General features: G+C 49.8%; 7 protein-coding genes across 7 annotated transcripts; 3 read left to right on the forward strand and 4 right to left on the reverse strand.

Moving 5' to 3' along the window:
• Nucleotides 1-503: 503 nt before the first annotated feature.
• On the reverse strand, nucleotides 504-1,636 carry M430DRAFT_27506 (hypothetical protein; the record flags this gene model as incomplete). Its single annotated transcript, XM_024865635.1, has 3 exons — nucleotides 504-673; nucleotides 724-1,576; nucleotides 1,625-1,636. The coding sequence occupies 3 exons, from the start codon at nucleotides 1,634-1,636 to the stop codon at nucleotides 504-506; spliced, it is 1,035 nt and encodes a 344-aa protein (XP_024721731.1).
• Nucleotides 1,637-2,025: 389 nt separating this feature from the next.
• M430DRAFT_100043 (hypothetical protein) lies at nucleotides 2,026-2,424 on the forward strand (the record flags this gene model as incomplete). The annotated part of the gene is made up of 2 exons (XM_024860602.1): nucleotides 2,026-2,257; nucleotides 2,321-2,424. The coding sequence occupies 2 exons, from the start codon at nucleotides 2,026-2,028 to the stop codon at nucleotides 2,422-2,424; spliced, it is 336 nt and encodes a 111-aa protein (XP_024721732.1).
• Nucleotides 2,425-3,057: 633 nt separating this feature from the next.
• On the reverse strand, nucleotides 3,058-3,620 carry M430DRAFT_99887 (hypothetical protein; the record flags this gene model as incomplete). The annotated part of the gene is made up of 2 exons (XM_024870230.1): nucleotides 3,058-3,264; nucleotides 3,318-3,620. The coding sequence occupies 2 exons, from the start codon at nucleotides 3,618-3,620 to the stop codon at nucleotides 3,058-3,060; spliced, it is 510 nt and encodes a 169-aa protein (XP_024721733.1).
• A 30-nt stretch (nucleotides 3,621-3,650) lies between these two features.
• M430DRAFT_34727 (hypothetical protein) lies at nucleotides 3,651-4,297 on the forward strand. The gene has a single exon (XM_024866605.1). It carries the CDS (start codon nucleotides 3,778-3,780, stop codon nucleotides 4,018-4,020), a length of 243 nt encoding a protein of 80 aa, XP_024721734.1. The 5' UTR covers nucleotides 3,651-3,777; the 3' UTR covers nucleotides 4,021-4,297.
• A 550-nt stretch (nucleotides 4,298-4,847) lies between these two features.
• M430DRAFT_34729 (hypothetical protein) lies at nucleotides 4,848-6,643 on the reverse strand. Its single transcript, XM_024866606.1, has 3 exons — nucleotides 6,529-6,643; nucleotides 6,408-6,470; nucleotides 4,848-6,349 (listed from the first exon to the last, which is right to left on the reverse strand). Exon 3 carries the CDS (start codon nucleotides 6,318-6,320, stop codon nucleotides 5,067-5,069), a length of 1,254 nt encoding a protein of 417 aa, XP_024721735.1. The 5' UTR covers nucleotides 6,321-6,349; nucleotides 6,408-6,470; nucleotides 6,529-6,643; the 3' UTR covers nucleotides 4,848-5,066.
• Nucleotides 6,644-6,848: 205 nt separating this feature from the next.
• M430DRAFT_120247 (hypothetical protein) lies at nucleotides 6,849-11,850 on the forward strand. The gene is made up of 2 exons (XM_024861772.1): nucleotides 6,849-7,469; nucleotides 7,525-11,850. Exons 1-2 carry the CDS (start codon nucleotides 7,199-7,201, stop codon nucleotides 11,445-11,447), a joined length of 4,194 nt encoding a protein of 1,397 aa, XP_024721736.1. The 5' UTR covers nucleotides 6,849-7,198; the 3' UTR covers nucleotides 11,448-11,850.
• Nucleotides 11,811-13,945, reverse strand: M430DRAFT_41774 (hypothetical protein; the record flags this gene model as incomplete). Its single annotated transcript, XM_024867502.1, has 3 exons — nucleotides 12,520-13,945; nucleotides 12,442-12,470; nucleotides 11,811-12,285 (listed from the first exon to the last, which is right to left on the reverse strand). Exons 1-3 carry the CDS (start codon nucleotides 13,909-13,911, stop codon nucleotides 11,811-11,813), a joined length of 1,896 nt encoding a protein of 631 aa, XP_024721737.1. The 5' UTR covers nucleotides 13,912-13,945.
• Between the last annotated feature and the right edge of the window lie 946 nt (nucleotides 13,946-14,891).

The following is a 14,891-nucleotide window of genomic DNA, read 5'->3' on the forward strand; positions in this document are numbered from 1 at the left end:
GTCCAGGTATATCAATCAGCGAGCTGGGTCAGCGCGTCCATTGACAAGGCGGGGTGGCTGTGCCTATTTTGAGAGCGAATTGGCGATCAGGAAACCAGAGGGAAATGTCTACACCCAATGAGATGCAGCTGGCATCTCAAGGTCTCAAACCACTTGGTGGAGACGCGAGGGTTGCCAAGAACCCTGTACATTGCCGGGCGCTTAAGATGTGCCTTGCTGATACTGCAGGCTTCTTGCTGGACTGCTCTCTCGAAGGGCTGCGAATCAAACACACAATGGTTTCTCCAGTGGAGATGTCACAGGGTCTCAATCTAATGTGATCGCATACATAAGACATGCTTGAATACTCTGCCAATTTCCTGCGTAGTTATTCTATGTAGTTATTTTTGCAGGGCCTCCAGATGCAAATAAAAAAGGAACACAGGCCAAATGCAATGCGTAAAGTGTTTCCATACCCTTCGTGAGAAGACTTGTGACGCCATGACCGACAATCAATACACCCTTTAACCCTGTTGTCTCCGTCTCTTGCCAACCTGGGCAGAGAAACCAGTCTTAATGGCCGTAACACTTCGTCGAGAGCCGCAAGAGTTGCAGGTAATGAAGTACAATCTGTTCTCTCCCTTGTTGAGCTCGGTATCGGGCGATCTGCAGGTTTTGCATGTAACATATTCCACTAGATTATGGTCAGTATAGTCGTATTTCTGGAACCAATGAATGACTTACTGATGTATCTCCTCAAGACATTCTCAATCTGCTTCTGCTGGAATCGACCCTTGATAACCAGACGTCTGCTACCATCCACGGAACCACTCGTACCCAATTCAGCAAACAGATAGGAGGTAACGTGCTCATCAGTCCTCTTCATTCGCTTGCAAATTTCGGCGATGTTGGCGAAAATCGTCTTCTTGTTACCTTCACGTAAGCACTGAGGAGGTGGGATCTTGTAACTTCTCGAACCGCTTGAGGCGTGGTCAGGGTTCTTTTGTGCGAGGAGAGTGAAAAAGCGGGAGAGGAGGAGTTCGTAACTGATCGCCTTAGTCTCGTCGTGTTGCCAGATACCAGTTCCCTTCTCCATATCACCCTCATCGACAGGCTTCTTCTCCGCTGTTGCCTCCCCCTCATCTCCCTTGCCTTCGATCTCAAGAGCCGCAAGCTTGGCCGCGAAATCATCGTCGGTGCCTTCCTTTGGCTTCTTGCTCTTCTTTTTCTTCTTCATAGTTGAGAGGTCCAGTCCACCATCGGCAGCTGCCTCGCCATCGCCACCCTCAGCTTCGCCATCGTCCGTCTTGGGCTTCTTGCTCTTCTTCTTTTTCATGCCCTTCAGCATTTCTGCAACATCATCGTTGTCTTTGGTCGGCTCATCTGCCGCATCGTCAAAGCCTTGGATTGGATCAGTAACTATACCCAACGCGACGGGGAAGAGTGGCGTACTTGCTGCGTGCGACTGCGCCGTGTCTTTCGTATCATCGTGGCCATCTGCTTTCATCGTAACACCACCCTTCTCGTCTACGATCACTGTGCCTTCGCTGAAGGCAACCGACTTGCGAGGTCGTCTGTCGACGAGGGGGGTTTCCTGCTATATAATGGTTAACAAATTGTTGTGTGGGGACGGTGATGTACTTACTATTTCCGCCATGATCGCGGTTTACAGTATTCGGGAATCCTTTTCTGGCTGGATGTATCTAGCCTTATGCAGAATATTGAAATCCTGGCTGTCTCGATCTGAATGTGGCGAGCCTTGTGTGGGGTTGTTTGGGGAAACAAAACCACAAGAACATTCACGAAATCCCACTTCGGAAAGTGAGTCAGCGGACGTCACGTGCAAGTTACTGCTGCTGCTGGCATTCGGATAAAGTGAAATCATCAAGTACAGTTGAGCCAGCATAACTCCATACGAATCTGATACTGTACCCATATCCTGGTTTTTCATCTCCATACCTCTCGCGGTACTCGATGCATAGGCGTCCCTGGCGGTAGCGCTCCAGTGCTTCGATCCTTACGAATCCTCACCGTCTCTTAACAACGATGTCTGCCTCCGACTCTTACATAATTCAAGATGCGTCTCCCGAATCTTCCTACGATCAAGACGAGATTGACTCCCTTCCCTCCTCGATAGACAGCAGTGATATAGACTCGGAGGAGGAATCAGATGCACAAAGGGAGTGGGAGGCAAGTCTGCAGCAGCTAGAATTGATCTTGACGATGATGATTGTGCCGTATGCTGGGAAATACTTTGGAAGGAGATTCGCATATTGGAGTGAGTCTGACACGAATTTATGCTGAGTGAAGGAAACGTGCTGATGTTATATTCCTATTGTAGGCTGGGCGAAGTATATGGAATGGATGTACCCCGTCGAGGTCCGGTTTACCAACAAGGGCGCATTCAGAGCGGCTGGGGCTGTAGAAGCTGCCGCGACTTTGTAACGAAGCTGGATGAGTGTTACGGAAGAACAAAACTGTCCAGAAAACGACACTGTTTATATGGGATTAGCTGCAGAGGTGATGGCAGCGGGCATGGCGTTAGGAAACGGCATATGAGTGTGGTATAGAATCATACTTGCAAGCAAGCAAAACACAGCATATATAATCTGGGTTCTCGACGCCTAGGGACATACATAATCAACAATTCCTTGATCGGGCTTCTGGAATCAGTGGTTCTGACACTTTTGAGTTGCCGTCCATCCTTACTGCTGTACACTTTACGTATCACTGTTGATTCGAGACACATTGTTTTTTTTAACTCTTTCCATGAGGATTTGTCCAAGTACTGCTACTTCTTCCCTTCCTGATATACACATTAAGTATCTTCCCAAAGCGACGCCAGTCACTGATCGGCAAAATGATAGTACAACGTTAACGCCATGAACGAAAAAATAGCACCCCACAAGAAACCGTGGCTCATTGTATGTATAGTTCGTAACGCGGGTGCTTGGATGCAGCACGTGGATCTTCACCTTCCACCATTGTCGAGATGCCTGCATCAGACTCCAAATCCTGATCGGTGTCAGTGAGAAGGCCCGCAACTAAGCAGAAAGAACTACTCACTAGTTTGGTCGCTTAAACCTGGGCCATGGCTGGCCCAGGTTTGCGGACGCCGGCCCTTCTGGTCGACATAGACCGACCAGCGCCCATGATGTCGAGAATTAGGGATCCAGCGAAACAGGCAAACAGGAACCAGAAGAAAGCCGTGGAGGCTTGCAACTGACGGCATTGCTTCTCGGGGTGGTGTGTGTTGATTGTTACGCTGGTGCTCCGAAGGTAATCCTGAACAATCGTTAACCACGTACACATAGCTGAGGGGAACAGGTTCGGCCTACGTGGTTGCTGCAGCTATGGCAGCGCAGCCTGGCGGCCAACACAATACCGGCCACCATTGAGAAGATCGTTCCCAAGGTATCGGCGACAATGAGGACGACTGGTATAGCTATGCTTTCTATGATGGCAGCCGCAAAACCGTACAACACGAGGATGTAAGAGAACGCTGAAACGAACATGCAATAGTTGACGCTTGCCGGGCTGGTCGAATATATCATAGCCAGAACGTTACCGATCAAAGCACTGGTCAGCAGGGTCCAGAGGAACTGGAACGAGCGAAGGATGAGTTGCGCCAGGGAAGCCATGTTGGCGGTGGGGTATAAGGCTGCGAGACGAGTAATGCGCGACGATTGATCTGGACGAGGACGAACAACGGGTGAGAACGTCAAGGGCCTGGAGGTGCTGTTGAGTGTCGAAGAATGCTGCTTGAAACCGGGGCGTCAAGAGGATCTTGTGCCTTTAATGCTTTCACTGCCAAACTCTAAGTTGCTGGCCGGAGTTTGCGGGGCAATGATGACACTGAGCGCAATGACCTCATCAGTGTGCCTTTGCCAGATCAAGGATCGTGTGAGAGTCAACACCAGACGCGACCGTGAAAAATTAGTACCTAAGGATATGTATGATCTGATCGTTTTGACTGCGACCCCACTCCTCGCAGAGGGATGCAAGGGCGCAGATACTTCAGGTCGAGGGCGTTCGGCATAGTAGGGTCCTTGAAGGGCGTTTGGACGGTCCCTGTCTTGTATCTTTTGATTGGGATATAAGACCTCGGGCACATATGCTTCCCTGTGGTTACAACGTACTTGGACTACTTGGCTGGGTAGCGATATGACGAGGCAACACCAAGAGCTCACTCACAGCCCGGAAGCCCCGGCAGTTCTTCTCACGACCTGCTCCTCTTGACGTTAGGCGGCTCAGCATCATACAATTATCAAGGACAGTATTGACTATCAACACCCTCTCGACCGACCCTCTCGACCCTCTCGACCCTCTTGGCCTTGGCCCGACTTCCTGCAACATCCAATCAGGAGTCGCGGAGTTCCCGCGCTCATGTGAATATCCTCCTCAGCCGAGTCAGCGTCCCTCCGTATTTCAGTATTGCTCAAGGTAATGATGCTCGAGGTCTCTAAGAGCCAAACTAGCCCTTTTAGTTGTGTTGTTCGTTTAGACTTAAAGTTTTAAACCCGGCCAGAAAGCGACGCTCTACTAGAAAGGCCCTGAATCCTGCTGTAGCGTAGAGGCCTTTCCCTGTACAGTGAAACAACCCCCGTTCTCCATGACGCCGTGAACTTTGGGCAAGTTCTCTACACTCCAGGACCGGGAATCCGCGAACCCTGGGTATAATTGCCGGGGGCATTGTTAGCCAAGCCACCGTGCTTGATACAACTCTCAGCTCCCTTGCTTGCGGAGTACACTAAGTACGCAAACGTAGCATTTTAAAGGTCTCACATTGAGCGAGCCTTTATCAGGCGGACTCTAGACCCGATGACACGTGGAATAATATTCTTGAGGCATATGGTACTGTAGAAGAATCTCGCATGACCACTTTAATAGGGCTGTGATAAGACCCTGGCGAGAATTGAACCCTTGAGATCTGCTGATACGAGTGGAATATTCTCGAGGCCAGACACTCGCGTAACCAAGTTCCAAGCTGTGACGTGCTGTGAAGCCCAATGATATTCGAGATACACCCCCCCTTAACCCTTCAACGTGGCAAAGCGCCGGATTCCCTGTTTATACAAGTACATCTATCATACATTCTCCTCTGGTTTCTTCTCTTGCTGCTGCAGATACTGTACCAGGTAGTCGCCACCCAAACCTGCAGCGATCGCCCCTCCAGTCAACCAACATCCATTCACAAACCACCACCAGCAATCCTTTACACTCTTCAAGTTCACTCTCTTGATCATAGTTGCCAAAGTAATAGCCGCACCACCACAGCTACCAACAAAGAACACTGGCCCTGCTCCCATTGCAACTCCAGCCGCGGCCAGCAGTCCTATCTGAGTGATAGCGAGACCCGTAAGGACCTGTTTTGTCTGTGCGTCATGCCTCAAGGCAATACTCTTGATCCCAGCTTTCGCGTCATCCTTGATGTCCATATGAGCGTATATCATGTCGTATAACACCGTCCATGCAATATTTGAGGCGTAGAGAAATCCAGAAGCTGCCAAAGCGGAACTATTGTTGATGAGATCAATACCGAGAGCAGGGAACCCCATAATGGCACCCCAGGAAAAGGTCAGTCCTAAAATGAATTGTGGATAGTGTGTGACTCGCTTGGCCAAGGGGTAGGAGGACACAAGAAGCAAACTCGGAACGGCATAGAAAAAGCACTGATACGGAAATTGGAGAAGGATGCCAAGACCAGCAAAGAGTTGAGCACCAGTGAAGACGAGAGCGTTGAAGGGAGAGACGGCTCCGCGAGCAATGGGCCGTAGTCGAGTTCGTCTTACTTGCGGATCAAGGTTGCGGTCCCACAGATCATTGATCGTACAGCCAGCTCCGCGCATGATAAGAGCACCGCTGAAGAATAGCATGGAGGTGCCCACAACTGAGAGGGGGGACGCGATAGGGACGGCAAGGGGGGCGGCCATAAGGGTGGAGAAGAGACAGGGGAAAAAGAGATAATAAGTGCCCGTGGGCTTATCCAGCCGAACGAGCTCAGCATAAGGAACCCATGAAGAAGGGATTTTTGACAAGATGCCAGTAGTCGGAGGCGTGTATTGAGCGGGAGGCGAGTCAGCATCCAAACTTGACGCGGAAGTCTGGTCGATATCCTGGCCCACAGTCGCTGAAGTAGATTTCAAGGAAGAAGAACGGAAATTTCTTCGTGAATAGTGAGAAGAGCCTATTCCTGGCTGAGCTGGTCTGTAGCTTGACGCAGCAGTAGTTATGAGGCAGTTTGCTCTAGGCGTGGATGACAACCTCGGATGTCTGGTAACCGTTCGCAACAGAGCACTGCGGAACCCCGTCGGTAACCTCAAGAGACCATTGGAAGCCATTGGGCCTGGCATATTGAGAAGTTATATCACTGCCATCATGTCAGCTACTATACGACTTCCAAATCGTGCAAATTTCTGGGAACACACGCGTTAAGAGCAGCAACGCCGGATCTCCTGACCAGAGTAATGATGAGGACTCCCGTCTATTTACTGTATAGGAGTTAGAAGCACAGTACTTGCAATGAAGGCTCCAGGAGCTGCAACTCACGTTTGCCCTAAAGAAATCTAGCAAGCCCTACCATATAGGTAGTCTTAAGCTTCTACAGCATTCCAACCTCAGCCTTATACCGTTTATTTGGTGAAGACTGACTACCAAGGTAGGTAAGTTCCGCGGCTGAATAATATTTATAGTAGTCTGTTCTGGTAACCGTCCGGGCCCGAGATTTCGCGTGGTCCAAGCTTCCTCTCGCAAACGAGGAGGCTGAAGTTCGAGACTCTGTGATAGGGCGACCGCACGGTTAGCGTATATCTACGGAAGGCTTTCACAAATCGCAATCTGGTTAAATTCAGACCGCAGTGAGCGTCTGTTGCCAATCTCCAATTCCACTTCAATAACTGTTCTCTGCGAAGTCCACGAACCTCCCGGATTCTGTCGGGGCAATCTTGCCTCGTTACCAGGGCTCGCCCTGAAGCGCAGTGGTATCAAATTCACGCGACCCGGCCCGATCTTATAACCTCGCTTTCGCTCTGTCTCTATTGCAGCCTCTCTGCCTCGACGCATCCCCTCTCCCTTCAACATAGACAAACAATTGCGCGTCGCTTCATACACTCCCATTTATTTCGCTGGCTTGCTCTCCGCAGCCGCTGGGATATGCGCGCCAAAGCTGTTTAGCAGAACGAGTCGAGACTCTCCTACCTTTCCACTTGCGACCACAGACATGCCGTCTCTCTCTCACCCCCAGGCGCAATTTGTGCCAATCCCGCCAGATCTGGACCTTGACGCCCTGGTTGAGAACTCGAATAACTTCGACTATGTCACCAGACTACCTCGCGAGATGCTAAATGGCCACTCCATCCAACACCTTGAGCAATTAGTACTCTTGCATGTTGTTATTGGTGGGAAGCCACTCGTGATCGAGGGCTGGGGAGATTGCATCGACCCCTGGCTATTCAGCCCGCAATGGCTGCAAGAAAACATGGGAAAGAAGGGTGAGCTTGAATGCGCCGACCTCTTGATCTGGAACTAACGCTGGAATCCACGCAGCTGAGAAAGTTCGCGATATACCCAACGCCGTAGATATTCCTATGACTATTGGTCACTACCTCAAATCCATGCCGCAACTGACCAACCAATTTACACCGACCAACTACCGCAATCCCAAACGACAGCGGCTCTATCTCAAAGATATTGACTGTCCTGATGAGTGGGCGAGGGAGTTGAAGGAGTTTATACCCGAGACATTTTTCTATCTCAACGAGTGTATTGAACCCAGAACGGGTGGCGACGGGGCAATACTTGAGCCCAACGAATATGGACAAATGAAGTACGGAAAAGGTGTTGCACCTGCAGGCGACTTGATGAGCAGTCTTCCACCGGAGATGCGGGCTCTCAATATGATGTGCTACATAGGTCACGAAGGGACATATACGCCAGCTCACCGAGAGATGTGTGCTAGCCTTGGTCATAATATCATGGTTGAAGCTTCTCAAGATGGAAATGGAGAGAAAGCAGGCAGCTCCATTTGGTTCATGACCGAAACTAAGGAGCGCGAGGTTGTCTCAGAGTACTTCCTGTCTATGCTCGGCCACGATATCGAAGTTGAAAAGCATTTCGCCCAAATAAATGCCTGGAAGAAGGCACCATTCAATGTATGGGTTGTTGAGCAGAAGGTTGGTGATCTGATTTTGATACCGCCTTTAGCTCCGCACCAGGTTTGGAACCGGGGGACTCGCACAATGAAGGCCGCATGGAACAGGACTACAGTCGATACACTGGAGCTTGCATTACACGAGGCACTCCCACGAGCTCGATTAGTCTGCCGAGAGGAGCAATACAAGAATAAGGCCATTATTTACTATACCCTCATCAAATACCATGGATTGCTTCAACGGGATACCATCGAGCCGAAAATGTGGAAATATGGTCGGATAAAGCAACTGCTGGAAGATTTCAAACGGCTATTTGCTTTATACACCGAGATTCTGGTTAGCGAAATGTTCGCACCTAATCTCCCCACCGAGCGAAACGTCGAGTTCCTTCCCTACGATTCAAACGTCACCTGCTCATACTGCCGAGCCAACATCTTCAACCGATTCCTTACTTGCAAAACTTGCATCGAGCGTGCACCAACGGGGGAGGAAGATACGTATGATATATGTATGGAATGCTTTGCTATGGGCCGTTCCTGTGGCTGTATTTCGAATTTCGATTGGGTTGAGCAATGGGACTGGTCAACTCTGACACAAAATTACGAAGAGTGGCGTAATGTCATAGTGCAATGTGATGGCTATTTTGACGTTCAGAAGTCGCCACAACCTTTGGAGGTCGCGAGGAAACGATATGGCAGAAAGCCTGTGGCACAGATCTGCCAAGAGGAGTTGAAGATCAGACCATGGCACGACATCACGAAACCATTTGTCCCCGAACCGTCTCCCGGAGAATCGGATGTTGAACCGGAGGCCGACGACGAAGGCCGTCCCAAGAAGAAAACACCCCGCAGACCCAGAAAAGGGAGGGTTCCACGGGTTAAAGATAAGACCTACGCCTGTCATGTATGTTGCCATCATGATTGGAACTGGAGGCTTGCCTTCTGCACAACTTGCAGCAATGCGTATTGTTATGGTGTCCTATGGCGCGGTTTTGATCTGATGCCGCAAGATGTTATGGAGGATAGGGATTGGTCATGTCCGAAATGTCAAGGGATATGCTCATGTGGGAAGTGTCGGAAAACTTCAACCCAAAAGCCATACGCTCCCAAGGGAACACTTTTAGGCCATGACACAAGGAAAGTAGCAGATTTCAGAAGTGTTGAAAGCCTAGTTGATTTCTCGAAGACGAACCTCGGATGGCTTCGTGAAGAGAACGACCACAACCCGCAAGAATCTGGACGGATGAAGAGGCTCAAAGAGAAAGCCGAAGCAGCAAAGGCTCGTGAAGACGTTATCGACGAGAGTTACCTCGACAGTCATGATCCACAAATGACTATTCAGTCCGAAGACGGAAATGATCAGATAGACCCCCAGCTTCGGGATCCTGCAGCTTCCTTGACATTGCATGCACACGAAAATGGCCACTACCAAAGCTCTTACCCGCCCACGGATTCAATGAACGGCGGTAGTAATCTCCCCCTTGGTGCACCTGAGGCAGGGCAGTCGCAGGAACCGGTAGATGATCATTTTGATATTGATTTTGACTCGTATATCCAACCGGAAGCTAGTTACCCATCGAGACTTTTTGCACCGGTCGCTCCTATGCATGCTCCTGAGCCATCCGATCCTGAACCATCGCACCTCGGGCAGAATAGAATGATGGGTATAGGATATTATCAGCAGGGCAACGGTATTGACAAGATCTTGTATGACCCACCTAATTTAGATGGCGCTGCGGATGAGTCTCAGAACGCAAGCGTGTCCACAACTGCAAATTTCGCACTTTCGGATCTTCTAGGGCCCCAGCCGCAGGAGGAGGGCACAAGAAAGAGGAAGAATGGGTCTGGTAGTGACGGCGATGACGATACCGAGTTCTTCACTTCGAAACGCCAGAAGAAGCTCGCTGAAGCTAAGAGAACTTCTGGTATGAACGCACAAGAGTCCATTCCGGATCAGGTCGAGTATACGCCGAGGCCTCCTCAACGGTCCCCTCGTCGTAATGTTAGAAAGCCGCAGACCTACACGGACTTGGGTGAAGACTCAATACCTATATCAGAAGAAGATATTATAAAGGTAGTGCCTCGCAAGCCTAATGCCGGTCGCGATGCAAACTCCGATACGGACCTTGCCAGACAAGCGATGCGTCGTCTCACTCGAAAATCAGCCAGCGAGCAGGGACCTAAGAGGAGAACCAGACACAGTCAAGAATCTAGTATTGCAACGTCGCGGGCTTCCGCTAAACCTGCCAGAAGAAAATCCGAATGGCTTGCTCGCAAAGAGGCAAAGGAAGCCGATGAGGACTTCCCGAGCGAACTTCCCAGAAAAAGAGGAAGGGCTATGCCTACTGTTGCGAAGGAGAGACCGGAAGTGTCTCTCAATAGCTCTAAATCTGATGGCGAAAATAATTCACCAGCTGAACCTGCCAGAAGAAGGGGTAGGCCCCCACGGTCTGCTACTAAGCAGAAGCCAGATACTTCGCTTGTTGTCGATATCTCTGAATCTGGAGGTAAGGACGATGAGAGCGTTATAATTGATAGTGGAGATAGTCTTTTTGGCGATCCCGAAGCGGCAAAAGATTCCCTTGAGGAAGGCATCACGGTGCATGTATCGAAAAACAAATCAGTAGAACAAGGTGGCTTGCAGGAGGAATCGGGCCTTGGAGAGGAGGAGGAGCAGCTTGAAAAGCCAATGCCTAAGCGCAGAAGTGGACCGTCAAGGATTGATTCAAATGTCGATAAGCCGGCGGGTCTAAAGAGGCTGCCTTCCTTGAAAGAGAAGCTTGCACAGAAAGGCAAACCGTTCAAGATTGTGGCTGCAAAATCACGCCAGTCAGTTGACTCTTCCAAGGGCCATCCAAGCGCAGGAAGCACTCCGCCAATTTCCACGGCGTTGAAATTACCCGAATTCAGCCCGGCAGCTGATGGGATCGATACCAACAATACAGTACGCCCAGCGAAACCAGCCCCTGAGAAATCCTCAGTAGGCTCCAGGACTCCTTCCACGGAGACCTCAGCTACGAAGTTAAACGGGCGCGCTCCAGCAACTGCGGCACCAGTGGAACCTGTCAAGAAGACTCATACTATTGTACGTCTATTGAGTCCCTCCGATCAGTCTGAGGAAGACTTCAGTGAGTCGGCAAAATCTGTTACGGACGAATCTTCCAGCGACGATGACGATGACGACGAAAGTATTCCCGCCGTCCGACCTGCAAGGGTATCTCGAGGTGGCGGTATGGCTTTGCGAGGAAGAGGGCTATCGAATGGAACAAGCACGGCGAGGAGAGGCAGAGGGAGGGGAAGACCGGCAATCAAGACGTGATGTTTCTAGGAAGCTGAAACTGCCGAGGCCTAACTTCGTGCAAAGATACCCGACACTTCATGATACCATCAGAAGGGTGATTATTTTCTTTATTCCGTACGTCATAAAGGCCGTACGGCAAACCGTGAATAGGGCAGAGGGCGTGAACATAGCAAGTGATGCTGATAGAGCTGCTTGCATGGGGATAGTTATAGCATGATATCCGATGACCAAGGTATAGGCATCACAAATGAAATACCAATTTTGAGTCCATGTTTTCTTTGAGATAATTCTTTTTGTTGCTGTACGCTATCTCGAAAACAAAATTATTACAGTTTAACGCCAGCACATGCAAGGTATCTACAATACGCTTTTCTTTGCACCTCATGAGTAACCCCTCTTCTTGAAGCTCCCACCCTGCTTCGGCTGACTTCCATATGCTCTCCGACCCTGCGTCTTCTTGTCCCTACTCATACTAGCCCCCAACGTCAAGTCCACCCTCGGTGGCGTACTGAACCCAAAGCTCTTTGCCACCTTCACCAGATCCAACTTGTGGACGTCGAAAATGGTGCGCAGACTGTGGCTAGCATACGCCTGCAAGTAAGACCGGTACCCGTCTTTCGCGCTCTTGTTCAGGTAGTAGTTCTGGGAGATCAGCTTTTCGAGTTGTGACTGGACGTTGACGATCTTCTTGGCGGGGAAGTCGAACTCCACGACGGGAACGCGGGCTTGCTTCAGGTGCGTGAGGAATCCTACTTCAGATGGTTGAAGGAACATAAGGGAGCGGCCTTTGCCATTGGAGCCACGTGCTGTTCGGCCTACACGGTGGATGTAGTCTCGTGGATCATCAGGAGGATCACTGGTTCAAGTCAGCGTATTGGTCTCTTGATTGGGATCAAAATTGGCGTTGCGAAGTGGGGTTTATCAGCCGAAGAATCATTCGTTCTCTCCAGTAACTCTGGCGAGTTCACGAAGCTGGCAGAATGTGGACGAAAGGGTGTGTGTAGACACTTACAATTGCACAATCCAATCTACAGCTGGGATCTGAAATGTGTCAGAAAGTTGGCGGGAGCACTGGGCAAGGAATACTTACATCGAGACCTCTTGCAGCTACGTCACTGCTAAGCAGAATGCCCTGCTTAGCGTTGCAGAACTCGAAGAAGGTGTTCGTTCGCTTTTGTTGCTTTTGTTTTCCGTGTAAATCCAGGACAGGAAGGTCGATATAGTTCAAAAGCTCGGCGTAGTAATTGATGCAAGCACAACTCGAGAAGAAAACAATGATTTTCTTCTTCAGGTTTCGCTTGAGGAAAGAGAACAGAAGAAGGAACCGCTTGTCGCTATCACACACAACGTAGCCTTGCTCAAGGCCTTCGACTGTGCTGTGCTCCTTTTCATTATCAACATTAATGTAGAGTGGACCGGGTCGTAGCGATATTCGTGCAAGATCCTCGACCTTGGTAGTTTGCGTTGCGCTGAAAAGCATAGTCTGACGGTCCTCCTTAGGAAGGATCTTCACAATCTGTCTCATCTCATCCTCAAATCCGATTTCCAAGATACGATCCGCCTCGTCGATGACTAGGGCCTTCAGATTCTTGAAAACAAAGCCCTGAGTATTCTGGAGATGATCGAGTAAGCGGCCAGGAGTTGCGACCAGCAAGTTGACACCCTTTGTAAGCTTCTCTGCTTCGGCCCTTCTATTTGCTCCTCCAATGACAATACCATAGGTTTGCGAATGATGTGTCATGAGCTCTCGCGCAACCCCAAAAATCTGCAAGGCCAGCTCTCTTGTGGGTGAAACAATAATCACACCGGTTCCGTTTCTGGGCTTGAAACGTAAGGAGGTGAGCATCTCAACTGCAGGAATCAAAAACGATAGTGTCTTCCCAGAACCTGTCTTCGCAGCTCCAAGAACATCTCGTCCCGCCAGTAAAGGTGGTATTCCGCGCCGCTGAATTTCGGTCATTTTCTCGAACTTCATTTCCTCAATGGCCTTCATTGTCTTTTCAGACAGGTTCAAGTCGGAGAACTTTTGAGGCTCTGCGCCAGCACTGGGTAGAGAGAGTACACCAGCCCGCGGCACGGTTCCTTCAATGAGATCTGTGCCAGCATCTTCACCCTCACTATCTCCATCAGCCTGGGTACCTGCAGGTGTCTCATCGGCTGTAGTCTCGTCCTTTGAAATGTCTTCCGGTAGCTCATCGTCAACTTCGGTTTCGTCCTCCGATTTCTTGGTCTTCTTGGTCTTCTTGCGTTTCTCTTGTGGTGCTGTATCCTCGAGCTCGTCTTCTTCGTCTTCGGATTTGTGAGTCTTTTTGGCTTTCTTGACAGTCTTTTCTACTTTCTCTGACCCCGACGGCTTCGATTCTCCTTCCTCCTCAATCGCAGGATCCGGAGCGGTTGCCTTAACGACAGAGTCGCTGTTCTCAACATTAGAGGATCCATGCTTTCTCTTGCGCTTCTTGCCGTGTAACTCAGCGGGATTCATCTTTTCTAATGTTTGTCGTTGGCACTGGCTTATCTAGCTGATGGAAAGATTCCGAAAACCAAAATTTCCTGTGGAGAAGCCAAAATAATTTACACGCTAGCTGAGGATGGCTACATAAGCGAGTTCACGCTAATGTTATCGCGATAACGCATTCGAATTTATTGATGTCACGTGCAAACCCCGTTTTCTGTTTCTTGAGTTTGACCCTCGATCACGGGTGTAATGCTTAGGTAAGTTGGCCACGTTCGATCAGCAGTGATTGACTGCCCACGTTATAGAACGAAGCCAGTTTCTTATCCCGAGTATGTTATATATGGAAAACTAAACTACGTAGTAACGGGGAATAATTGCCTGATTGGTGTTTTGAGGTACGTACCAGTGTACCTTGATGGCAACCCCACAGGCGTCATTCCAGCACGGTATGAGTATAATATAAAGGAGCTCCTCCGCCCCGTCTCTTCCTCTTCCTTCTTCTCTTTCCCTTGCTCTTGCTCTTGCTCTTGCTTTCAAAAATCGGGCCTGTTGATCTCTAAATTCCCTTGCTGTCCACTTCCGTTTCACTTCCTTTCTCCTATTTCCGATCTATGCCTTGATATCCAGGCACAAGTCCTGCCAACTCCAGCGAGGGGTGATATCGGGAATCAAGTCAGATCTACCTTATACTGGAAAATGGACCGATGTTTTGCCGAAAACCCCCTGTAAAAACAAGGGTAAAAACAAGGATGTTTCTCGAATTCTTATTGGCCCGTTACCCGGTTTGCTGCCTGAGGCCCCTACACGCGCTGTACGCGCTCTCTTACCTACCTACCTACCTACCTACCTATATATTTCTACGCGTCCATATCCTCCCTTCTACCTAAACAGGGAACAGGCACCTAAACAGGCACTCGAACAGGCACTCGAACAGGCACTCGAACAGGCACTCGAACAGGCACTCGAACAGGCACTCGAACAGGCACTCGAACAGGCACTCGAACAGG

The sequence above is a fragment of the Amorphotheca resinae genome (assembly GCF_003019875.1).
Source record: "Amorphotheca resinae ATCC 22711 unplaced genomic scaffold M430scaffold_5, whole genome shotgun sequence".
Classification (NCBI taxonomy): Eukaryota; Fungi; Ascomycota; class Leotiomycetes; order Helotiales; family Amorphothecaceae; genus Amorphotheca; species Amorphotheca resinae.

What these genes read in the sequence shown, in the direction of transcription:
- M430DRAFT_34727 (XM_024866605.1), top strand. Translation starts at nt 3,778, where the DNA reads ATGCTTTCACTGCCAAACTCTAAGTTGCTGGCCGGAGTTTGCGGGGCA.
- M430DRAFT_34729 (XM_024866606.1), bottom strand. Translation starts at nt 6,320, where the DNA reads ATGGCTTCCAATGGTCTCTTGAGGTTACCGACGGGGTTCCGCAGTGCT.
- M430DRAFT_120247 (XM_024861772.1), top strand. Translation starts at nt 7,199, where the DNA reads ATGCCGTCTCTCTCTCACCCCCAGGCGCAATTTGTGCCAATCCCGCCA. An exon ending in AGAAAACATGGGAAAGAAGG is followed by an intron (nt 7,470 to 7,524) that starts GTGAGCTTGAAT and finishes GAATCCACGCAG; the next exon opens with CTGAGAAAGTTCGCGATATA.